General features: G+C 35.2%; 2 protein-coding genes and 1 long non-coding RNA gene across 3 annotated transcripts; 2 read left to right on the top strand and 1 right to left on the bottom strand.

The window, feature by feature from the left end:
• Positions 1-509: 509 nt before the first annotated feature.
• LOC107814242 (putative late blight resistance protein homolog R1A-10) lies at positions 510-3,847 on the top strand. The gene is made up of 4 exons (XM_016639615.2): positions 510-802; positions 1,287-2,347; positions 2,423-2,470; positions 2,564-3,847. The coding sequence occupies exons 1-4, from the start codon at positions 800-802 to the stop codon at positions 3,639-3,641; spliced, it is 2,190 nt and encodes a 729-aa protein (XP_016495101.2). The 5' UTR covers positions 510-799; the 3' UTR covers positions 3,642-3,847.
• Positions 3,848-4,611: 764 nt separating this feature from the next.
• Positions 4,612-7,156, bottom strand: LOC107814240 (uncharacterized). Its single transcript, XR_012699165.1, has 2 exons — positions 6,102-7,156; positions 4,612-6,025 (listed from the first exon to the last, which is right to left on the bottom strand). It is a non-coding gene; the product is annotated as an uncharacterized LOC107814240 (long non-coding RNA).
• Positions 7,157-20,686: 13,530 nt separating this feature from the next.
• Positions 20,687-24,947, top strand: LOC107814241 (peptidyl-prolyl cis-trans isomerase FKBP13, chloroplastic-like). The gene is made up of 5 exons (XM_016639614.2): positions 20,687-21,154; positions 23,490-23,582; positions 23,675-23,735; positions 23,819-23,887; positions 24,641-24,947. The coding sequence occupies exons 1-5, from the start codon at positions 20,780-20,782 to the stop codon at positions 24,703-24,705; spliced, it is 663 nt and encodes a 220-aa protein (XP_016495100.2). The 5' UTR covers positions 20,687-20,779; the 3' UTR covers positions 24,706-24,947.
• Positions 24,948-26,252: the final 1,305 nt, after the last annotated feature.

The raw sequence follows: 26,252 nt of genomic DNA, 5'->3' as shown, positions 1-26,252 counted from the left end.
AGAATCTTGGCGGAAATCGAGGAAAAAATAATTCATCGTGGGTCCTCCACTATATATTTTTATTATAGATAAAGTAGGATCACTCTAATATAAGAGGGGGATGTTAACACATTTAAGGGGGAGGATGTTGCCTTGTTCATCAATTTTTCCTTTTTCGCTGCCTTATATTTCATTCCATTTGCCAAATATAGAGATTTTTACATTTCACTCTACAATTTGTATCAAGTTATATCACGTGTCCTTAAAACCATACATAAATTTAACTCTATCCGATTTTTCGGATAAACAAAAATAGAAATCGTTGGATAAGTTACTGTTTTAGTCAAGGATGAAAGTTCATTGTTTTGTCACTTTGCAGAATAATACTTGTATATACTCTTAAGTGAGTCAATTTTAATGAAAAATTGAGAGTTGAATAGCTTCTCTAAAGTTGCTTTTGTTTCAAACTTTATCATAAATCGAAAATTGAAACTCAAAAGATCAAATCGACTAAACGTATACCCTATTTGGACTATTTAAACTGTAACATGTCCAGGTTCATAAACAATGTGGCATCCGAAACTTCCAAATCATGGATCCGCCTCTGCTCGCACGATGTAAGGAAATGCAGAGGTTGCTACATCTGCCTTCTCTATTTACCTCAATATCAATGGATGGGAGTTTATGATAAGCCTCGGCTTCCTTGGAGCTACTTGTGTCGAACTCGGGAAAGGAGATGCTAAGGCTGCGAAATACTCTATTAAAGCGACTCAATCGATTTAGACGGAGAGGCATCTAAGTCTAAAAAGCGGCTCAATCGATGGTACTTGAAATTATCAGGCAACCACAGTCGGATTCTTCAGATTTTTGTCTCCAATTTTTCACTTTTTGTTTGTATCTTTTTTCTTGCTACTATTTGCTTTACAATTCTAGCTTTAAAAAAATTTAAAGGTATTTTTGGATTGTGGTCTCTAATTTGCACCTCGTAGATGATTTACGAATCCTTAAACTCTTTGTTGTGGAGTTGAAAAATTGTAGTCCCTTTTGCCGAAAGAAAAAAAGTTCTCATGTACTAAAATTTCAATAGTTTCAAGCAAGTTGGTTTGGTTGGTGTTGACCAAACTGCTTGATCTAGTTATCAACTTGTTCACACTATAATAACCTTTTCCCACTTCTTGAGGACAGCATTTGTTAAAAGTCTTCTCTTTACACTATAATATCCTTCTAGTTGTAAAGCAAAAGAACCAAGTTGGAGTTCATTGTTGACTGTTCATCTTTTCTTCCATTTCTCCCATCTCTATCTTCAGAAAGAACATCAGGTCACTAAAGTAAAGGAAGCGATGATTGGCTTTGAGAGAGAGACTGAGATGCTGATGGAGAAACTGGTGACAGGGCCTCGGCAATTAGATGTGATCTCAATTTTTGGAATGCCAGGACTTGGAAAAACAACTTTGGTTAAAAGATTGTATGATCATGAAGCAATTTCCAATCGCTTCGATATTCGCTTGTGGTGTTGTTCTTCTCAATCTTATGATAAGAGATCTCTCTTATTCGAATTATTGAATCACATTTTTAAGCTTGATACAAGCACCAAAGAAAAGAGCGATGATGAGCTAGCTGAGAAGCTATACAGATATTTGAAGGGAAAGAGGTACCTTATTGTTGTAGATGATGTGTGGAATGATGAGGCATGGGATGATATAAAGAGACCATTTCCAGATGATGATAAAGGAAGTAGAATTATTTTGACGACCAGACTTGAATCAATCGCCACATATGCCATGATCTCTTCGAGTCCTCATTTCCTTCGTTTATTCACAGAAGAAGAAAGTTGGATGCTACTGAAGGAGAAAGTATTCAAAGAAGACAATTATTGTCCACAAGAACTTGAGGAGATCGGTAAGAAAATAGCAAGAAAGTGTGGAGGATTACCCCTTGCCATTATACTAATAGCAGGTCTTCTTGCAAATAATGATAAGGAAGTAATTTACTGGCAAGAAATAAGTGAAAATTTGAAGTCAAAAATAAAAGGTTGCATGGATATAGTTGAATCGAGTTACCAACACTTACCCATTCATTTGCAGAAATGCTTTCTCTACTTTGCTTCATTTTTAGAAGACCAGAAAGTTCCTGTTCAAAAACTGATACGACTATGGATCGCAGAAAATTTTGTTGAAGCTAGTAGTACATCGAAGAGCATAGAAATGGTTGCCATGGATTACTTGATGGATTTAATTAGCAGCAACCTTGTAATGGTGGCCAAAATAAATTCCTTAGGGGAGCTTAAAGTCGTCCATATTCATGATTTAGTACATGAATTTAGTTTGGTAAAAGCTAAAAACGAGAACTTTTTGCTGCGGATAAATGGGTTAGTAAAATTAATTTAATGTTTTTTTTCTTGCTGAGATAATGGCACTTATCTTTCTTTTCTATCTTGAACCAGAGTAGGTGAACTTTATTCTTCTCGCAGAAGTTGGCTGAGGAGAATTGGGTAAGTTAAATCAATTATATGTATCTTGTTGTTGCTTATCATTATAATGCCTCGCGAGTCAGGATCTGATGCTTCTTCTCCTTCTTGAACCAGTCTTGTTATATTTCCAAATTCTGGGATTCGTTGTAAACGTGTGAATATTTTAACACCTTCTCGAGCGCTTCTTGGAGAAAAATTTAGATTTGGACGAAATATCAACACCTTACGGTTCCTTCCTAGTGTATATTCTCCTATTGTTGATTATGATTTGACTTGGAAACATCTAGGAGTATTAGATTTGAGTTCCGTAAGGCTACGCCAGACACTTGTAGATGCTTTACAACATCTGATTCATTTGAAGTATTTGGAGTTGCAGTTGTATTTTCATAACATTGCAGATTCAATATGCAACCTGAAGAAGCTAGAGACATTTATAGTGACTGGATACCATAGTCAAACCTGCATTCCCATTACCATTTGGAGTATGACAAGCTTGAGACATCTGCATATAACTCCTCTATATACCTATCAACCGTTACACAATCTTGACAACTTACAAACATGTTCCGATCTGCTTATTTTTCCTGGGATGTATTACCAGAATTTTATGAAAAGATTTCCCAATCTTGAAAAGCTCAGTTGTCAATTATATGGCTCAGGAAATCCGTCTAGCAATTTCTTTCCTGCTTTTGACTCTCTCAGTCAATTGAAATCTCTCAAGATTGGTGTCTCTGGGGAATTGGTAGATCCCTATGGTTTTGAAGACTTTACATATCCGTCAAACCTCAAGAAATTAACTTTAGCATGTCTTGAACTTCCCTGGAGTAGAATCTTAACCATCAGCAGATTATCCAACCTTGAAGTTCTGAAACTCGAAGGAAATGCCTTCAGAGGGAGACAATGGGACGTTAAGGATAGGGATTTTCCTAACCTTAAAGTTTTGAAATTAAAGGATCTACGAATCTCAGAATGGACTGCCTCTGATGACTCATATCCTAGCCTACAGAAAGTACTTGTACAATGGTGTTGGAACTTAGAGGAAATCCCTGAGAATTTTGGAAGCAAGTGTACGATGCAAATTATTGAGGTAAGATCATGTCGCTACTCTGTTGTAAATGCTGCCCTCAAAATTAAGGAAACACAAATTGAGGAGATGGGGAATTCTCAATTCAAGGTCATTATTTGTAAGTGAAAGTCAATAGTCTTGATCAGACTGGTCGTTCAGTTAGATAACCTTGTTTTATGTTCTGGATTTTAAAGCGGACCTCCTGTTATTTACTTGATCTAAGAGCTCAATCCCTGTCTTTAGATTTTCTAATAGAAGAGTTTTCCCTCGACAAACAACCTCCTCAAGTTCAGATATATAAAGGTATGGAGCAATGATATTTTCTCTTTCAATTGGCTCTTCTTTTTTCTTTGTAAAATCTATTTCACTTGTTGCTATCATTTTCTTTTTCCACCAGACTAGTAACATCCACAGTATTTTTTCACTCATTCGATCTTATTTAGTTCATTTGATGCTGTCTTTATCTTTTTCCCAAGACTAGTAACATCCGTGCTAATCGCTTTAATTACTCATTGCATTGAGTAGATGTTTTGTGAAAGAAAGGGAGAGAAGAAGGGGATATAGATCAGGCGTCATTGGACACTTTTATTTTTAATGTGCTACTATTTGATTGTAATCTTGATTAAGGTGTGATCGATATCAGAAAAGGTTCATTTGAATGGGTTTGATGCACCCCCTATAGTTCATAAGAACTTGATCTTTCATTGCTTATAAATTGCAATTCTGCAAAAACTACTTCACCTTTTGCTTGGGCTAAGTCAATGATTAATATCATCGCCTCTATAATTGCTGCAACCCGGCTTTTACCCCTCTGAGTGTGATTTTTTGCTTAAATTGAAAGATGAAAGGAAAGAATGTTGGCCACTGAATGAGTGCAACTCCATACTCTAATGTCTAGCTGTGTTGCGACATGAATTCCATGTTCAAAACATATGGTGAAAAGGATAGTATGTATTACCAATAGTGGCAGGCCAAACATTGATTACAGGTTGCCAATGCTTCAGAACCTTCAATATTTCGTATTTATCTTGGACTGAACTGTTACTTTATTTTAAAAAGAAGTTAGTCCCAAGCCATGCATTGATCACAACAAGACTGAATTAAGCTCCTTAAAGAAGCATCTGCTCAATCAAATGATAAAGAATGACATGGATGTTACCGCTCTTGCGGAAAATAGAAACTACTATATTTTAAAAAAGAGCCAATTAAAAGAGAAAAGACCATTGCTCGTTACCCCTATATATCTGAATTTGACTATTGACTTTCACTTAGAAATAATGACCTTGAATTCAGAATTTCCCATCTCCTCAATTTGCATTTCCTTAACTTTCAAAGCAGAATTTACAACATTGTCTCCGCATGATCTAAGCTCAATCAGTTGCAGTGTACAATTGCTTCCGAAACATTCAGGGATTTCCTCTAGGCTCCAACAACTATGCACCATTACTTTCTGAAGGTTAGGATACGAGTCATCGGAGGCAGTCCATTCTGAGAATCCTAGTTTCTTTAATTTCAAAACTTTAAGGCTAGGAAACTCCCCATCGTTAACGTCCCATTTTCTCCCGATGAAAGAACTTTCTTCTAATTTCAGAACTTCAAGGTTGGACAGTCTGCCAATGGTTGAAAGTTTACTCCAGGGGAGCCTAAGATATACTAGAGTTAATTTCTTGAGGTTTGAGGGGTATGTGAAGTCCTCAAAACCATAGGGATCTACCACCGCCCTCGAGACACCGATCTTGAGAGATTTGAGCTGACTGAGAGTTTCAAAAGCAGGAAAGAAATTGCCAGAAGGGGTTCCTGAACCATACAATTGACAACTAAGCTTTTCAAGATTGGGAAATCTTTTCATAAAATACTGGAGATCCCCCACCCCCCCAGGATAAATAACCATACATGTTTGTAAATTGTCAAGATCCTCTAATTGGTTTTCGGATTGCTCACTTGGCCACAGATCTATATAAAGATCATTTATATGCAGATGCCTCAAGCTTGTCATGCCCCAAATGGTTTTTGGATTGCAGGCTTGACCATAAATTCCTGTCACTATAAACGTCTCTAGCTCCTTCAGGTTGCATATTGAATTTGGAATGTGATCAAAGTACAAGTACAACTGCAGCTCCAAATACTTCAAATGAATTAGATATTGTAATGCATCTATACTTGTCCTACACAGCTTTACGGAACCAAAATCTAATACTCTGAGATGTTTCCGGGATTTACTCAAATCATAATCAACAAAAGGAGAATTTACACTGGGAAGGAATCGTAAGGTGTTGATATTTCGTCCAAAGCTAAATTTATCTCCAAGAAGCACTTGACAAGGTGCTAAAACATTCACACGTTTACAATGATTCTCAGAAGATGGAAATATACCAAGTCTGGTTCAAGCAGGAGAAGAAGCATCAGATCGAGGCATTATCATGATAAGCAGCAACAAGATACACATAACTGATTTTACTTGCCCAATTCTCCTCAGCCAACTTCCGCGAGAAGAATAAAATTCACCTACTCTGGTTCAAGAAAGAAAAGAAAGGTAAGTTCCATTTTCACAAGTTCACAACAACAAGAAACATTAAATTTACTTACTCATTTATCCTCGGCAAAAAGTTGTCCTTTTTAGCTTGCACCAAGCTAAATTCGTGTATTAAATCATGAATATGGACAGCTTTGATCTCCCCTAAGGAATTTATTTTAGCCATCATCACTAGGTTGCTCCTAATTAAATCCGTCAAGTAATCCATTGCAATCATCTCTAAGCTCTTTGATGTAATACTGGCTTCAATAAAATTTTCAGCTATCCACAGTCGTATCAGTTTTTGAACAGGAACTTTCTGGTCCTCTAGAAATGAAGCAAAGTAGAGAAAGCATTTTTGCAAATGAATAGGTAAGTGTTGGTAACTTGATTCAACTATATCCATGCAACCTTCTAGTTTTGACTTCAAAGTTTCACCTATTTCTTGCCAGTAAATTACTTCCTTATCATGTTCTGCACGAAGACCAGCGACCAATACAACTGCAATCTAATTGCCGAAGTCCAGTCACAAGTTGATCCATAAGCATTTCAGTCTCTCTCTCAAAGCCGACCATCGTTTCCTTTGCTTTAATGAACTTGATGTTCTTTCTAATGGCGGAGGGAGGAAAAATGAAGGATGAAGTCAGTACCGATGAGCTCCAATTTGGCCCTTTGGTTTAACACCACCTACCAAAGGAAAGTGCAGAAATCTCTAGTTAAATTATTACCACCTACCAAAGGAAAACGAAAAGATCTATTAGCTGCTTCGAATAATGAATGTCATTCAAATCCTCGCTATATTTCTGTGGAAAAAAAATGAAGAATCTTATAGAAAACAGTTTTGTCATCTTACTTTTCTAATACCTTTTCTTAAATTAGTTGAACATGATAAGGTTGATATAATACCACTTGATTCCCTTTGCTTTCGCCCCACTTTCCAGAGTAGGCATTTTGTGTATATATACGTGTTAAATCTAGTATTAAATTTGTATTTTATATGCGTAGTTGCAAGTTGCATCAATATTTTTTTTCAACTTTTGCATCTGCACAACGAAGAGGAGAAGAAAACTAATTGACCAGTCAACAATTTGGAATAATTTATGTGATGCCCACGGAGGGCGGGCTAATTGAAAATACAACGGGCTTAATTGTAGATTTTTATTTTCATTACTCTAAGTAGTTGACTAGTTTACCAATTAGTTGACTAGAGATAAGAATAGAATAATAATAATACAGAAATAAAGTACAGAAAATAAAGACACCAGGATTTTTATACTGGTTCAGATTCAATGTGAATCCTACGTCCAGTCCCCTTGAGTTGCAAGGGTGATCTCTTTCAGTATTTGAAGTTTCTCGAGTACAAGATGTTTGATGTAGCTTTACACCAGCAGCTTAGTCTTTATGTCACTTTTCCCTTCTTGATACAATGTCTCACCAGTGTTTATCTCTTTTTCTTCTCTCACTAATTACACGGCAGATCTAAAAAAAATGCAATGCTTGTTTGGAGTAGAATAAAAAGAATGATAATGGTTCATTCAAAGTATGTCTGTTTCAAGCCTGGAACAAATGTATATATACTTCGTGAGGCCTTCTTGACTCTTGATTGACGCGAGTCTTGAGAGATTACAAACCCAAGGGAATTGATTCTTGAAAGGAATCGCAAATTGATTCTTTCCAAGAATAAGGTCAGGTTTCCGTTGATCTTCCTTGACTTGTGGCCTTGACAGCCTTTTCTTCCGTTGGGCAGATCTTTCCGTTACTTGAGTGATTGATGATGGATCCATTGATTTTAGGCTTTAACGATCTCCAGTGTAGAGCTTTGAACTATTGTTTTCCTTTGATTTTGAGACCTTCTTATACTAGCTTCCGTCAATCATCTATCAAACCATTGATTGATTCATCTTCCGGATTTTCGCTGCTTTTTCCTTTTTCATAGCTAATCATTGGTACTTTTCAGTTCCTTTGCTTCCGTTGATAGATTGTTCCTTAGTCCATGCTTGAATGATATGGAATCTTGATTTCTTTATTTTATCCCTTGTGATCCTGCACCAAACATGATATATTATTTTTTCATCATTGAAACTCATATTTAACAATCTCTCCATTTTTTATGATGACAAAAATAATATATATAAACAACAGTTTACTTCCCTATCGGCTTGCTCTGTTGTAGTCGACTCCCCAATTACAAGTGTTGCATGTACTTCGGTCGACTCCCTCTTAACAGGTGTTGCATATGCTTAAGTTGACTCCCCTCAACATTTGTCCTGCAATGTATGACATATTTTCTCCCCCTTTTTGTCATTAGAAAATAGGGGACATGCATATGTACAATTGAAATCAAATAGAGGCAGGCACAACATAGGCAAATATTTACAAATTATAGGCATGCAAAGTTTAGTAGAAGTAAAGAAAATATCTAGTGACTGGTTATCCAGTCCAAAACAGCAAAATGATAAACGATTGTCTGAAACATCCACAACTAACGACGCAAGAAATAAGTGAGAGTGTTGCAAATCGCCTCCTTTAGATGCTCGAAGCTGGCATTAGCTGAAACGGTCACCCCATCAATCCGTTCATGTATTTTCTTGAAGGCTTTGACTGCATTTTCTACAAGTTTGATAATTTTGACCTTTATTTTTGAAACATCGGACCCAATCTCTTTGGAGATGGTATGGATGTCCTCAACCATTGATTGAGTTACAGGAAGAAGGTCCTTGATGATGGTCAGCTTGTTGTCAATATCTGTCAATATTTCTACAAGATCAGGATCACTTACACTATGATGGGAAGCAGAGGCTTTGATCTTAGAATCAGGTTGAACATTCTTGACTTCACCCTCCTGTTTCTTCACCCAGGAACCCTAAACACACATATACCCCATACTGGCAAAGGCTCTAGAGTTGTAGGTCTTTGAAACATAAACAAAAGGGTATTCTGAGATAGAGATATTGTGGGCTTCCAAGATGTGATAGCCATACCATAGGATAGACTAGTGGGGTCATCAATACTTACAATCATGAAGTTTATGATCCATGAGGACAGTTTAACCTTAAGTTTGGTCACAAGACAATAGACAAGAAAGGTGTCTCGTTGAAAGGAGGTGGAGAATGAGCAAGTGCGAGGAAGAAGGGTAGTTGCAATAATGTAGGCCAGAAGTTGGGTTTCGAAACTAACATCGTTGGGACCTAACTGGTTAGGAAGGAAATCAGATGGACACTCAGTTATACAACATTTTGCTTGATCAAAAGAGATTTCCAAGTCATCAGGCCAAGTATTTTTGAAAAGCATGGGAAAATCAGCACTTACACTGAAAATTTGAGTCAAACATGGCACAATCAAGGACAATGTGTTTTCCTAGAACTAGAGATTCTAACTTATCATGTTTGCTAAAACAAATATTGGCATAGAACATCCTCACTAAAGGTTCATAAACTTTGGGAGGGGGTACAAATAGGAATTTAAACCATCCTAGAAAATCAAACAAATTCTTTACCTCACAATTGAGGGCCTCCATGTCATCAAGATCGATTACTCTATCGTGAGCAATAGGCTTGTCTTTGAGAACAACAAATAAATTCTTATTTGGGGTATCCCAGAATAGGGCCATTCTAAATGAGCCAACGAGACGTCGACAAGTTGGCATTCTTTTGTTCAATGCTCCCTACAAGTAGTTCATTCTTATACTATTCCTTCATCTCAAATTATCTGTTGTGATCTCTAAAAATAGTTGTCTTAAATTATCTCTTCGGTTTGTTGTTTCTTAATTTTGAAAGCAGCACGTACGACAGACAATGAAAATTACTGTGTTCATTACTAGTCTAGTAGAACAAGAAAGTGATAGAGTGAATAATATCTCACAAAAAAAACCACTTAAAAGAGCAAGGCTAGTGATATACCTTTATATATATGAACTTGAGGAGATTGCCAGATAAGGAAAGAACTTCTATTAGTTATGTAGAGATAAGTAGTGATTGTACAGTGAGCTATTTAAGGTGTACACTTCTAGAATAAGTTAGAGTAGTTAGTTAGCACATGTGTATAAGGGTTGTTAGTTAGTTGAGTGCATTAGTGTATATATATGCACAATCAATGTTCATAGGATTATTACACTGAATAAAAGCTTTACATTTTTTCTCTCTCTAGAATCTTCTTTTTCTTTTTCTTCACTAACAGCTCAAAGCCCTCTAATGGCTACCCTAGGGCTAGTTTTGATATGGTATCAAAGCCACGGTGCTCGGCGATTCTGAGCGACGGACTCCGATCTTCAAATTTTCTCTCTCTCTTCTTCGATTTCTCTCAGTTTTGGGTTAAAATATTTCTCAATTCATCACCATCTCTCAAGCTCAATTTTTTATCTCAAAACTTCAAAAATTATCTTCAATGGCGAATGATACTGTTGAAAACACAGTAGGATCTTCACATGCAAACAATCAACACATTGATTGTAATTATCCTTTGTATGTACATCCCTCCGACACACCTGGTTTATAGATCGTCCCACAATTACTCATAGGAACTGAAACTTATTCGGAATGGAGTCGATCTATGAAAATGTCACTCCTTAGGAAGAATAAATTGGGGTTTATTGATGGAACGTGCACTAGAGATTTGTACTTCAACAATACCTTCCAATTGCGTCAGTGGGATCGATGCAATGCGATTGTTTAATCATAGATAATGAGCTCGGTGGCTAAGGAGCTTAGAAAGGGAATTGTATTCTCCTCAAATGCACAGAAAGTCTGGATTGTGTTGAAGACCAGGTTTGATAAGATAAATTTAACCAAAATTTATCACATGAATATGGAGATTAGCTTATTGGTACAAGGAGTTTCTAGTGTATCAGTATATGTTTTAAACCTAAATGATTTGTAGGATGAATTCGAGTCGTTGATTCCAAAACCTTGTGATTGTGAGAGGTCAGGACCATTCATTGAATTTTTACGCCAACAGAAACTCATGAAATTTTTGATGGGATTAAATTACACTTATGCACCACAAATGAGCCAAATTCTCATGATGCATCCAACACCCTCTCTTGATCAAGCCTACTCCATGATTATTCAGGAAGAAAGTCAGAGGAAGAACAATGGTTTAGTAACACATGGTGGTATATTAGGAAGTGCTCCTGTGGATTTTGATCATACTGCACTAGCTTCTGTAAATGCCTTCAATGTTAAGCCTAAGAGAAATGCTGGGTTATACTATGATTACTGCAAAATGAAGGGTCATACGAGGGAAGGTTGCTACAAATTGATTGGATACCCATCTGGATTCAAATTCAATAACAGGAGAAGAAGATCATATGAACAATCAACAACTGTAGCACATAATGTGACTGTTGGGGAGGAAGTTAACACTGGTGTGCATAGGAATGTTGTTCCAACAGTCCAGCCTTTCACTATTGAACAATATCAACAAATTCTCAAGTTGCTAAATAAGGAAAATGGTCCTCATGCCTCAGCCAACATGGCATGTAACTCTGCCACTAACCAAAGTCCTTGGATTATAGATACTGGGGCTTCTAATCACATTATTTCTGCCTTCTATCTACTATCATCAGTATACCTTGTACCTGAACTCAAATCACCTACTATACATTTACCAAATGGAAATAGTACTAAAGTTACTCATACTGGATCATGTACTTTGCCTAACTCAGAAATCCTTTATGATGTTCTTTATGTTCCTGAATTCCAATTTAATCTACTCTCTGTTTCTAGATATACAAAAGAGTTAAACAGCTCGGTTCATTTCTATCCTGATTTTTGTGTCTTTCAGGACCTCTTCAGTGGTATGGTGAAGGGGATTGGTAAACTCAAGGATGGTCTCTACATCCTCAATCCCTCAATACTTGTTACTACTTCTGCCTCTAATTGTGTGTCTGCTTCAATTCAGTCAAATTCAAGTGCATTATGGCACCAACGGTTGGGTCATGCACCTCTTGGAGTATTGAAAAATATCCCTGATCTAAATAAACAGTTGTCCTGTATTTCTACTTGTCACTGTCCTATATGTCCACTAGCTAAACAAACTAGGCTACCTATCCATGTTAGTACTTCCAAGTCTAATTGTGTCTTTCAACTTGTACATATGGATGTGTGGGGTCCATATAGAGTCTATACTTATAATGGATTCAAGTATTTTCTTACTCTTGTTGATGACTATTCAAGAATGACTTGGACTTTTCTTTTGAGGTTAAAAAATGATGTGTGTCATTTTAACTGAATTTCTACATCTTGTTGAAAATCAGTTCTCAACCACTATTAAAGCCTTTAGATCAGATAATGGCCATGAATTTTTTAACAACCTCTGCTATAATCTTTTCAAAACCAAGGGGATCATCCACCAAAGTAGTTGTGTTCACACTCCATAACAAAATGGTGTTGTGGATATGAAGCACAGACATATCCTAGAATTAGGAAGGGCCTTGAGGTTTTAGGCTAATATACCCTTAAAGTTTTGGGAGGATTGCATTCTTACTGCTACTTATATCATTAATAGACTACCAAGTGTTATTCTACATGGAAAGTCACCTTATGAGATTTTTCATGGTAAACCTCCTATTTTTTCTCACATCAGAACTTTAGGATACCTCTGCTATGCCACAAAACCAGATTTTCAATGACAAATTTACTCTTAAATCTGTCCTTGGTGTCTTTATGGGCTATGCTACTACTCAAAAGGGATATAAAATATATGACATTGAGGCCAAAAAATTCATAGTTAGCAGGGATGTTGTCTTTCATGAAAATCTATATCCCTTCAAACATCCTAGGAGTAAGTTTCTTGCTACTTATGATCCATCTACTACTTCCTCTCCTTTCTTTCCCAATTCTGATCCGCTACCATCTCACACACCTGACCACCAATCCATTTTCAATGACATCATTTTCCTTCCTAATGATCCTGCTCAATCTAGTAATTCACCTATTTCTTCTCCTGATCCTATTAATTCTCTTCCCTCTGTTGTTTCACCTTATCCTTCTGATTCTCCTCTTATTACTCATATTGATCCTCCCACTGATTCTTTATTGCCCAGAAGATCTGGTAGAACACTTAAACCATCTATTTGGCTAATTGATTACATCCACCCTCCTTTACCTTCAGCTTCTAGTGTATGCCTTTACCCCATTCATCACTTTGCTTCTTACTCTCATCTCCCTGCTCATTTCGAGTCTTTTCTTGTCTTCTTTATCAGCTGATATTGAACCTACTTCTTACTCACAAGCCATTAAAGATGATAGGTGGATTAAGGTTATGAACCTTGAGATTGAAACCTTAGAACAAAATCATACTTGGGATGTGGTTGACTTACCACCTGGTAAGGTCCCCATAGGTTGCAAATGAGTCTACAAAATCAAGTATAATGCTGATGGTTCTGTGGAGAGATTTAAAGCTAGATTGGTTGCTAAGGGTTACACCGAACAAGAAGGAATTGACTTTCATGATACTTTTTTCCCTGTGGCTAAGATGACCACAGTAAGGACTGTTATAGCTATTGATGCCCTTAGACATTGGCATGTGTACCAAATGGATGTGCATAATGCTTTTATAAATAGTGATCTTGCTGAGGAAGTTTATATGACTCTTCCTCAGGGATTTGGTAGTCAGGGGGAGTATAAGGTTTGCAGACTACTCAAATCATTATATGGCTTGAAACAAGTTTCTAGACAATGGAATGTGAAGCTGACACAGGCCTTGCTATCCTCTGGTTTTCAGCAGAGCAAACATGATTATTCATTGTTCACTAAGACTAAGACCACTAATAACACATTTGTACTTATTCTTGTCTATGTAGATAACTTGCTTGTCACAGGTAATGACTTGGAAGAAATACACCAAGCTAAAAGTTCCCTCTATAAAAGCTTCAAATTGAAAGACCTTGGAGAGCTTAGATACTTTCTGGGAATGGAGTTTGCCAGGTCTGAAGAAGGCATTCTAATGTCTCAAAGGAAATATGCTCTAGAGATGATATCAGAAGCAGGACTGTCAGGATCAAAACCTAAAGACACGCCTATGGAACAAATCCTGAAGCTAACAAGCACATAATATGATGAATATGTGCATAGAACTAATGCAGATGAGCCATTGAAGGACAAAAATAACTTCCAGAGACTCATTGGCAAGTTATTATACTTGACCATTACTAGGCCAGACATTGCATATGCAGTACAATGCCTAAGCCAATTCATGCATGCACCAAAGACATCCCACTATAAAGCTGCTCTACACATAGTGAAGTACATTAAGAAACAACCAGGTCTTAGTTTACTAATGTCAACCAGAGGTGAAGAAAAGAAAGAGGCATTATGTGACTCTGATTGGGCCTCTTGCCCCATGTCTAGAAAATCAATTACATATTTTTGTGTCAAGCTGGGAACCTCACTAATCTCATGGAAGGCAAAGAAGCAAAGCACCATATCCAGGAGTTCAGCTGAAGCAGAATATAGAAGCATGGCTCACGTTGTAGCTAAGATAACATGGCTTAATGGGTTGATAAAAGAGCTAGGAGTTTGTGTCAATCTACCTATGGATTTATATTGTGACAACAAAGCTGCTCTACAGATTACTGCAAATCCCATATATCATGAAAGAACAAAACACATTGACATTGACTGTCATTTCATTAGAGAGAAGATACAAGAAGGGTTGATAAGGACTGCACACATAGCTACTCAGGAACAACCAGCAGACATTTTGACAAAGGCATTGGGGCATCGTCAACATGCAGTTTTAGTCTCCAAGTTGGGAATGAAAAACATTTTCCATTCTCAACTTGAGGAGGAGTGTAGAGATAAATAGTGATTGTACAGTGAGCTATTTAAGGTGTACACTTCGAGAATCAGTTAGAGTAGTTAGTTAGCACATGTGTATAAGGCTTATTAGTTAGTTTAGTGCATTAGTGTATATATATGCACAATCACTGAGGATTATTACACTGAATAAGAGCTTTACATTTTTTCTCTCTCTAGAATCATTCTTTTTTCTTCTTCACTAACAACTCAAAGCTCTCTAATGGCTACCCTAGGACTAGTTTTGACAAGTTAGACAATCTAATATATAGTAAGAACTGAACCCTGAGATGAAGCCAATTACAAAATGCCTTTCATTATAGGCCTAACATAGCATTTTAATTCAAGAACATAGGAGAAGGTTATCTAACTAAACAACCCCTCTGATCAAGACTATTGACTTTTACTTACAAATAATGACCTTGAATTGAGAATTACCCATCTCCTCAATTTGTGTACCCTTAATTTTGAGGGCAGCATTTACAACAGAGTCGCGACATAATCTAAACTTAATCAGTTGCATTGTACACGAACTTCCAAAACTATTAGGGATTTCCTCTAGGTTCCAACACGGTTGCACAAGTACTTTCGGTAGAGCGGGAAACAAGTCATCGTAGATAGTCACTGAAATTCGTAGATCCTTTAATTTCAAAACCTTAAAGTTAGAAAACTTCCCATCCTAAATGTCTTGTTGCCTCCCTCTGAAGGCATTTCCTTCTAATGCACTTTAGCAATTCATTTGAATTAGCCGAGTCAGTGATTCCTAGGTGGACTAATCGCCCGAGGTCCTGTCACAAGTTGCTCCATGAGCATTTGAGTATCTATCTCAAAGCTGACAATCACTTCCTTACTTTGCTTTAATAAACTTATAGTAGGCGTTTGGACATAAAAATTGTAATTTTTTTTTTTTTGGAATTAAGTTAAAAAATAGTATTATTTGAAATTTAAAATTATGTTTATACATGCATTTCAATTTTTAAAGTGTTGCACTTTTCTGAGTGGGAAAAAAACGTTTTTTCAAAAAAATTGAAAAAATTTGGGTTAAAAAAATCTCAAAAAACTTACAAATTTCATGGACACACATTATTTAAAAAAAGAAAAAAAAATTATGGACAAACGGGTCCAAATGTTCTTTCTCACGGTGAAGGTAGGAATAATGGAAGAAGGAAAGTGGAGAAACTTTTGAAGTTTTTTCTTTTCTTTAACACTAAATTAAACCAAACATTGTCAAGTGTCAACCTTTAAAAATCAAACTAAACTAAGCTAAAATACTTTTCAAATTCTTAGATGATTTGGTTTAATTTTTTATTTTCTTAAACACCACTATGGAATATGAGTACCATAATGGACAAAATGAGTTAATTCAAACAAGGAAAAAGACAAAATAGAAAGGGCAAAAACACAAGAAAACAGAAAAAGGAATTAGTGGGCATTTGGATATAAGAATTGTAAAATTCAGGAAAATAAAAAAAAAATTCAAGTGAAAATTATATTTGAAAGTTAGAGTTGTGTTTGGACATGAATAGAATTTTGGGTTGTTTTTGAATTTTTGCGAGTGATTTGAGGTGAAAATTTTGAAAAATAACATTTTGGAGTTTTTTAAATTTTTGAAAAATTCTGAAATTTATCTTCAAGTGAAAATTAAAAATTTCATGGCCAAATGCCGATTCCGAAAAAAAGTGAATTTTTTAAAAAGAAATTAAAAAAATTTGTATGGCCAAACGACCCCTTAGTGATATAAGGGGAGTCTCACGTAATAGCTTTGGCTTTCATTCCAATATTCCTCTTTACCTTAGCCCAATTTAGTAAGTTTGGATTTATTTGATAGTATTTGATTCCGTATATAATTAAGAAAAACTTAAGTTTTAAAATTTGTGGTTTAAAATAAGTCATATATAAAGTTAAATGAAAAATATAAAGTTAATAGCATTTTTTAACCTCAATTATTTATAAATTTTGTTTTGGTCCTTGTGATAACTAAGTGTATTAAAACTTGGGAGAAGTACACGGTTAGCCACTAATTAGAGATATCTTTACTCTTTAGCCACCGTTTAAAATATAATTACTTTTTAGCCAGTGCTTAATAATTTTTTACCCGCCCGGACAAAAATACCCATGTACTAATATTAAGGATATGATGTCCTTAACTTCATAAATACTGTGTAAATATTAAGGACAAAGTGTCTTGCATTTGCACATTCCGTTGTTAAACTTTAGGACATCATGTCCTTAACTTTATATGTTCAGTGTAAATGTTAAGGACACAACGTCCTTAACTTCATGTGTACAGTGTAAATGTTAAGGACATAATGTCCTTAACTTGTATTTGCACATACTGTTGTTAAACTTTAGGACATAGTGTCCTTAACATTATGAGTGATGTGTAAATATTAAGGAAATGATGTCCTTAACTTCATAAATACTGTGTAAATATTAAGGACAAAGTATCTTGTATTTGCACCTTCCGTTGTTAAATTTTAGGACATCATGTCCTTACCTTCATATGTTCATTGTAAATGTTAAGGACACGACGTCCTTAACTTCATGTGTGTAGTGCAAATGTTAAGGACATAATGTCCTTAACTTGTATTTGCACCTTCTGTTGTTAAACTTTAGGACCTCGTGTCCTTAACTTCATATGTGTAGTGTAAATATTAAGGACATGGTGTCCTTAACTTCATGTGTGCAGTGTAAATGTTAAGGACATAATGTCCTTAACTTTATGAGTGTTGTGTAAATATTAAGGACATGATGTCCTTAACTTCATAAATACTGTGTAAATATTAAGGACAAAGTGTCTTGTATTTGTACATTCCGTTGTTAAACTTTAGGACATCATGTCCTTAACTTCATATGTTCAGTGTAAATGTTAAGGACACGACGTCCTTAACTTCATGTGTGTAGTGTAAATGTTAAGGACATAATGTCCTTAACTTGTATTTGCACCTTCTGTTGTTAAACTTTATGATCTCGTGTCATTAACTTCATATGTGTAGTATAAATGTTAAGGACATGGTGTCCTTAACTTCATGTGTGCAGTGTAAATGTTAAGGACATAGTGTCCTTAACTTTATGAGTGTTGTGTAAATATTAAGGACATGATGTCCTTAACTTCATGAATACTGTGTAAATATTAAGGACAAAGTGTCTTGTATTTTCACCTTCCGTTGTTAAACTTTAGGACATCATGTCCTTACCTTCATATGTTCATTGTAAATGTTAAGGACACGACGTCCTTAACTTCATGTATGTAGTGTAAATGTTAATAACATAATGTCCTTAACTTGTATTTGCACCTTCTGTTGTTAAATTTTAGGACCTCATATCCTTAACTTCATATGTGTAGTGTAAATGTTAAGGACATGGTGTCATTAACTTCGTGTGTGCAGTGTAAATGCTAAGGACATAGTGTCCTTAACTTTTTGAGTGTTGTGTAAATATTAAGGACATGATGTCCTTAAATTCATGAATGTTGTGTAAATATTAAGGACAAAGTGTCTTTTATTTGCATCTTCCGTTGCTAATTTTTAGGACATCATGTCCTTAACTTCATATGTTCAGTGTAAATGTTTAGGACACGACGTCCTTAACTTCACGTTTGTAGTGTAAATATTAAGGACATAATGTCCTTAACTTGTATTTGCCTTCTGTTGTTAAACTTTAGGACCTCATGTCCTTAACTTCATATGTATAGTGTAAATGTTAAGTACATGGTGTCCTTAACTTCATGTGTGCAGTGTAAATATTAAGGACATAGTGTCCTTAACTTTATGAGTGTTGTGTAAATATTAAGGGCATGATGTCCTTAACTTCATAAATACTGTGTAAATATTAAGGACAAAGTGTCTTGTATTTGCATATTTCGTTGTTAAACTTTATGACATCATGTCCTTAATTTCATATGTTCAGTGTAAATGTTAAGGACACGACGTCCTTAACTTCATGTGTGCAGTATAAATGTTAAGGACATAATGTCCTTAACTTGTATTTGCACCTTCTGTTGTTAAACTTTAGGACATAGTGTCCTTAACTTTATGAGTGATATGTAAATATTAAGGAGATGATGTCCTTAACTTCATAAATACTGTGTAAATATTAAGGACAAAGTATCTTGTATTTGCACCTTCCGTTGTTAAACTTTAGGACATCATGTCCTTACCTTCATATGTTCATTGTAAATGTTAAGGATACGACGTCCTTAACTTCATATGTGTAGTGAAAATGTTAAGGACATAGTGTCTTTAACTTGTTTTTGCACCTTCTGTTGTTAAACTTTAGGACCTCATATCCTTAACTTCATATGTGCAGTTTGAATGTTAAGGACATGATCTCCTTAACTTCATGTGTGCAGTGTAAATGTTAAGGACATATTGTCCTTAACTTTATGAGTGTTGTGTAAAGATTAAGGATATGGTGTCCTTAATTTCATGAATGTTGTGTAAATATTAAAGACAAAGTGTCATGTATTTGCACCTTCCATTGTTAAATTTTAGGACATCATGTCCTTAACTTCATATGTGCAGTGCAAATGTTAAGGACACTATGTCCTTAATATTTACACAACACTCATGAAGAAAGGGTAACAACGTCTTTTCGTATTAACTTTAATAGAGTAGTGGCTATTTTTGCTCAACATTAAAAATACTGAATAAAAACTAAATACCATGTTAAAAAATGGTTATCCCACGCCATTTTTTCTTAAAACTTCAAGTTAACTAAAACTTGTGTTTTTGTGCGTTTAGGTAAGAAATATGTTATATATACTAACATTACACATGGACAATTAAACTGTGCAATGGTTGATAATTCAGTAAATGTATGAATAGTTAAATGTATGAATAGTTGCAAGTAGAAGAATTATAAATGCACCAATTTAATTAATTCAAGGTTCAATGTGCTTAATCAAACATATAGGTGTTTAACAGGTGGGCCGGGCCGGGTCGGATTGAGAAAAAAGGTGACCGTCCGGTTTTCAATCCGGACCGGTTACGGATTTTTTCAAATCGGGCTTAACGGGCCCAGGTCCATTTGGGTAAAAAATGAACCAGAAGGGTTACGGGTCCAAGGGGCCGGGCCGGGTTAGTGTTATTTTTTTATTTTTTTTTTGTATTTTGTATAACTATCGTAATTTATATTAATATAAAGTAAAAATATAAAACAAAAAAATAATCTTCTTATAAAAAGAGTGTTTGAATAAAATGATGCAAAGGTTTTAAAATCTTTATATTTGAAATTTTGAATATTTTATTAAGAATTTAAGATAATATAATACAATAAAGATGAAAAAAAAAATTATACTTATAATTTGCAAGTACTTTTTTATTTCAAACTTACAAATTGAAGTTTACATTTAACAACAAGTAAATTAACGAAAAAAGAGTAAATTCAAAAGTTTTGCATTGCCTTAGTAAGTTCATCATAATCAATATGAACTTCTTGGTCAAATTGAAGCTGACCGTTGCCAACCGTGATTTCACTTTTAAAAAAAAATCAAATTTATAGCCGCTGAATTGGTCCGGGCCGGGCCGGTTAACCGGTTCAACAATAATTTTCGTTGACCGGTCCGATTAACCGAATTTTATTTTATAAACGGAGCAACCCCTAACCCAGCCCACTCGCCCCCCTAACTACCGCTCCGGGTGTCAACCGATCTGGGCCGGTCCAGAAACGGATCAATCTGGCCAGTTTGACTGGCTTAATCAAACATCACAAGGACTAATAATCGGGACCAAAAGTGATATTATACCTAAATTAATTCTAAATGTAAAAGTTGTTATTAACAAACTAAAAACAAAAATGCAACATATTAAATAGATGAGATAATAAAACAAATTTAAAAAAAAATAGAAAAGGGGAAACGGGAAAATCAAACAAATACAGACTACAAAACTTGGCTAAAACCCACGCACCTGTGCATAGCTTCTCTTATCCGTTCAAAAATTCTGTAGTCAGTGGAAATGAATTCAGTTCCCTTTTCCATTGGAACATACATTCCCACAAAGCACAATAACACACTCAAATCCCCGTTACTCTGTAACAAAAATTCTCAAACAAACGACTCAATTTCACTATCTTCATCTGTGAATAAACTCAAAGAGAAAAGTGAATTGCCTACTTTATTCAGAAGAAGAGAAACACTTAGTACACTTGGGTTAAGTTTTGCTACAACTGTTCTTGAGGCCTTTTTGCTGCCACAGTCAAATATTGAAGCAGTTGCTGAAGAAGAAGCTACAGCTAATGGGTGTGAATTTACTGTTATTCCTTCTGGTCTGTCTTATTGTGATAAAGTTGTGGGTTATGGCCCTGAAGCTGTTAAAGGGCAGTTAATTAAGGTTTTTCTCTCGAAACTTCTATTTGATTTCACTATTTGCTTTTAATTTGACTGAGCACGAAATTTAAAAAAATTGAGAAGACTTTTGAACTTGTGGTGAAAAAATGAGGCATATATTTTGTGTGTTTATAAATCATTGAATAAAGATAAATTATTTTCAAATAAGGAAATGAGTCATTCTTTTTGACACAATTTAAAAAGGAAATAGGTTCACATAAATTAAAAATTAAAAAAGAGAGAGTAAAAAAGTTACTCACACCTAGTGTTTACTCCCAACTAAGTTAATTTAACTAAAAGGTGCATTGACCACAAATTGATGCATTAACCAAGTTAATAGCGCCGAGCTTCTAAAATCGGCTTATTTTGAGAATTATTTTTTATCAAAAATAATTTTAGTGAGAAGAATTTGCGTTTGGTTAATTAATTTGAAAGGAACTTCTGAGCAGCAATTAGTGTTTGCCCAAACTTTTAAAAAGTGTTTATAAGTGTATTTTTCTCAAAAATATTTTTGTGGAGAAACTGTTTTTTTCTGCACGGCTTGTGCTTCTCTTCAATATCACTTTTTTCTTCCAAAAGTTTGCCAAACATTTCAACTCTGAAAAAAAAAATAAGTTTGGTCAAACAGGGTTTAACTAGTGCTTCCGGTTCATATTATGTATCTTTTAGGAGTATTTGTCTAAATTACCGTTTTACCTCTATTTTGTTTTTTACCTTTCTCACATAAACTTACCCTTTGAACCTTATTAAATGTCTCACTTGATTAACAATGCTCCATCAATTGGATCAGTAAAGGTGAATTTCCAAAAAGGAAGTAGAAGAATTTTCTAGAACGTTAAATGTTTGGAACAAACAATATGGATCGAGGTATGTAAAAGACGCACGTTTAGTCAAGTTGTTTTGCCTTGTAGAAGTTATTTTTCTTTTTGTTTCCTCTCTTTTCTTTAAGTAAGTACCAAGACTTGCTGCAATTTGCTATATAACTTGGAAAGAAGTATGGTTAGGTAGCATGTATCAACAAAGGAAGAGCTAGAGTATTAGATAGTTTTTGTTTCGACCTTATACTTGTATTAGAAAATTTATTAAATATGTATAAATATTTAATTGCGAACTTAGTAATTAAGACGAGCTATAAGTTCGATGGTAAGTTCAGAACGCATAAACTTTAAATCCTGACTCTGCCTCTATCTATAAAAGGGTTGTCTAAGCATTTAATTTGAACTGAAATACTATTCGGATCGTTGATGGGAGTGGAAGGGGGATAGCTAGAAAGGGAAAGCTGAGGAATAAGTTTCTATGTATTTGTAAATTTGAAAAGAGAAAGATTTGAAGTGTGGAACTATTTGGATAAAACTTTTAGCTAGAAGATGATGAAAAGTTTTGTAAGTCATATAGGATTACTAAGATTATGTGATGCTCATGCCCTCTTTATGCATTAAAACATTTCCTTATTCTCAGTTAAGAGTTTTTGAAAGCCAGAGTATTAAAATTATCTTTTAAAGAAATATGTTGTATTTACTATCTTTTAAACTATATTACACTCAAATATTGAGTAACAATACAAATTTAACATTACACATGATCAATTAAACCGTGCTCATGCCCTCTTTATGCATTTTAGAAGATTTCCTTTTTCTCAGTTAAGAGTTTTTGAAAGCCAGAGTTTCAAAATTTGTCATAAGAATCTATTTATGATTCATTTCAGGATTTTCCCTCTTTTGGTGGTTCTTTTGGTGTAAGGATTAGATGGACATACATAAGAAGAGAAAAGGCTTTCTTAACTCATATTTTCCCCTAGGTTTGACAATGGGCATTGACTTAAGAGCTTCAATAGCCTAGGCGTCTTCCTCTGTTTTATGCGAGCATGTTTGATAGTGCATATCGTCTCATCTAAGACTTAAAATGCTAGATAGAAGATAGTTTTATGCAGTTATATTAGCTATCAACACTGCAAAGATTGGTTCAGTGATAAGGGCGCAGTACTATGATGCATAGGTTAGGCGCATGACATGGATTTGAGTCTTGCTGTGGACAAAAAGCCTGCTATTTAAGTGAAGGGTAGAGGGGGTTTCATTATACACATTGTTTGGAGCCGTGCGTCAACTGGCCTTTAGTGATTTTTCACTCATCAAAAAGCAAAGATTGAACCCAAACTTAAGTTATACTAGCTTTATAAGGGTAGCTAAGGGTGAAAGCTGAAACCTGAAATAAATTTTGTACTGGTCGAAAGTTGTTCTTCGTTGATCTGGTATAGTGAGACTAGACATCAGAACTCTTAGCTAACTGTTCTTTGTACCATAGTGAGTTGTATCAGATTACTAATAGATTATGTTGTGCAGGCACATTATGTAGGTAAGCTGGAAAACGGGAAGGTCTTCGATAGCAGTTACAACCGTGGAAAGCCTCTTACATTTCGCGTTGGTGTTGGCGAGGTTGGTTACTTTTATGTAGCTGTACTACCAGCTCTTGGAAGTTTCTAATAATAGATGATAGACTTATTCTTGCTGCTTCTTTCCTCTTATAGGTTATTAAAGGTTGGGATCAGGGAATTCTAGGAGGTGATGGTTTTCCCCCAATGTTAACTGGTAGGAGCACATTTCATAGTTCAAATTTCATAATACTTCGAAATTTTTAAAAGTAAATACTATTCTTATCTCTTAATTTTCAGGAGGAAAGCGTAAACTGAAGATTCCTCCAGAACTTGGATATGGAATGAGAGGAGCTGGCTGTAAAGGAGGTAAGCAAGTTCAGCATACAATGCTTGTTGCATACTCCCGTTGTCCCATTTTATGTGGCGGCCTTTTGACTTGGCACGGAGTTCAAGAAACAAAGGAAGATGTTTGCCACATAAGTTAAATATCCAAAGTGCCAAAATTGTTCCGCATGTTCTTTTATGTTATCTCTCCTCGTAAAAAAGTGAATTTCTATATTAAGCAGAACAGAACAAGTCATTTCATTAAGGGTAAAATAAGAATGATAAGATTAAATAGTTTTCAAATATATAAATGTGATAGTTGCAGAGCCGGCTCAAGGGCAAAGCCAGTAAAGCAATGGCTTCAGGCCCCCAAAATTTTAAGGCTCCATTTTCAAAATTAATAATAGGTTCATTTTATGGTAATTTTCCTTCAAAAAACAAATTTTATTATGATATCAAGTTATCAATTTCTAAAATCAATTTCTACTATTTTTTACTTTAAATTTGAAATTAGTTTTTTCTATTTTTCCTTATAATACTGCCTTTGTTATTTTATCAGAATTCTACTATGGCAACTATAAACTATAAAGCATGAATTAGGTTATTCAATTTTTTTTTTTTTAAAGTTTAAAGTTACTTAATAAAATTTAGCTTTATGCCCCCAATATTCTTGAGCCGCATCCGGATATAGTTGTCTTGGGACAAACAAAAAAGAAAAAATGTGCCACATAAAATGAGATGGATGGACTTTGGTAGGTTTAAATTTGCGCTAACTACCTCGTATTGGTGGTTTAGGTACATGCATTATTCCTCCAAATTCAGTTCTATTGTTCGATGTGGAGTTCGTTGGCAAGGCTTAGGTTTCAGCAACAGAAGTATATATATAGTTTGTTAAAAGGAGCTATATTCATAAAATGATTCTTATTTGCAGCCAATTTGTGAGGGACAATTGTTAGATTAATTAGTTCATAATCGTTGAATTAATTAGTTCATAAGAGGGTAAGCATTTTTGTAATCTGCAATGGAAACGAAACTGTCTGTTAATTTATACATGAGATCTTCTTCAGAATTACAGAATGCAATACCATATGGTGTTTGTGAATTCATGGTTACATTTACTAAACGATTATTTTGAAGTAACCATTTTTTAAGTGCTTTTGATGTTTTACTTTCCTCTAACTATTGCCCTTACATATTAATCAATTTGTCTCAAAAGGGAATTTTTGTCCTTTTTACTAAGCAAGAACTTAGAAATTAGGCAAGAATAAAGAGACGGAAAAACTTTGAAGCCAAAGTTGAACTTCACTACTCTTGAACTATCAAAATAAAGTTCCTCGTCACTAATTTACTTGTAGACTTTTTTAGCTCGGAATCAATATAATTTTTCAATTTTATATGGACTGTATATTTGTATTGGTATATATATGCTTTCAAATTTCACATTACTAATTATACTTGAGAAGAAGGGAACTTTGGCATAACTGGTAAAGTTGTTGTCATGTGACTAGGAGGTTTTCGAGCCGTGAAAATAGCCTCTTGCAGAAATGTAGGGTAAGATTGCATACAATAGGCTCTTGTGGTCCGACTCTTCCCTAGATCTCGCACATAACATGAGCTTAGTGCACCAACCACTGTACCAGGCTACCCTTTTTAAATTATACTAGAGAACACTCGAACTAGAAAGATCATTGATCATACTAAGTTGAAATTTAAATGCAACTTATTCCACTTGCCTACTAACTTGAAACTCAGAATACTATGAATTCACCTTCCTAAATTATAAAGTTGCAAATTGAAATAAAGTATAACATCAGAACTGACATGTGATCATTTGTTCATATTTTATCTCAAACATTACAATTATATAATCTTTGACCTAACTTTGAAATGTTACTCTACAATGAACTTTTTTTTTTTCTTGAAGTAATTTTCTTCTAGGTGGACGAGGGAAAGGCGACTATGGATAGTCTAGGATACTGTAAGTAGAAGGAAGGAAAAACTATTCTAAACGATGATAGTAGGTTAGTTATTGTATATAGTTGAAATAGATTTCGGCCTTCCAACGTTCAATCGAGTTCAAGTGGTAAGAAGTCGGAGTGGGATTTTGGGAGTGAGCTCCGAAGTCAGTACTAACGAGCCTCGAGTCCGAAGGTTGCTCGAGGAGTCGGCTCGATAACCTTATCGAGCCCGTGACCGAATCGATCCGCAAGGCACTGCTTCGAAGTCGGAAATGCGCGACCCCCATCCCGAAGGTCGAACTCGAGCCAAGACCGAAGGGCTCGACCCAGTAACGAGTTCGAGTAGGTATCGAGCTCACAGATAAGAGTCGTTGCAACCGCACCAAGAGAGAGAATCTTGGCGGGAATCGAGGAAGAGACAAATCATCATGGGTCATCTACTATATGCT

This window comes from Nicotiana tabacum, chromosome 15 (assembly GCF_000715075.1).
Source record: "Nicotiana tabacum cultivar K326 chromosome 15, ASM71507v2, whole genome shotgun sequence".
In the NCBI taxonomy this organism is placed as follows: Eukaryota; Viridiplantae; Streptophyta; class Magnoliopsida; order Solanales; family Solanaceae; genus Nicotiana; species Nicotiana tabacum.
This window is presented reverse-complemented; position numbering and strand designations above follow the sequence as displayed.

Coding starts and splice junctions, on each gene's coding strand:
- LOC107814242 (XM_016639615.2), top strand. Junction 2,348..2,422: donor TTTTTGCTGCGGATAAATGG/GTTAGTAAAATT, acceptor ATCTTGAACCAG/AGTAGGTGAACTTTATTCTT. Junction 2,471..2,563: donor AGTTGGCTGAGGAGAATTGG/GTAAGTTAAATC, acceptor TTCTTGAACCAG/TCTTGTTATATTTCCAAATT.
- LOC107814241 (XM_016639614.2), top strand. CDS start 20,780: ATGAATTCAGTTCCCTTTTCCATTGGAACATACATTCCCACAAAGCAC. Junction 21,155..23,489: donor TTAAAGGGCAGTTAATTAAG/GTTTTTCTCTCG, acceptor TATGTTGTGCAG/GCACATTATGTAGGTAAGCT. Junction 23,736..23,818: donor TTTTCCCCCAATGTTAACTG/GTAGGAGCACAT, acceptor CTTAATTTTCAG/GAGGAAAGCGTAAACTGAAG.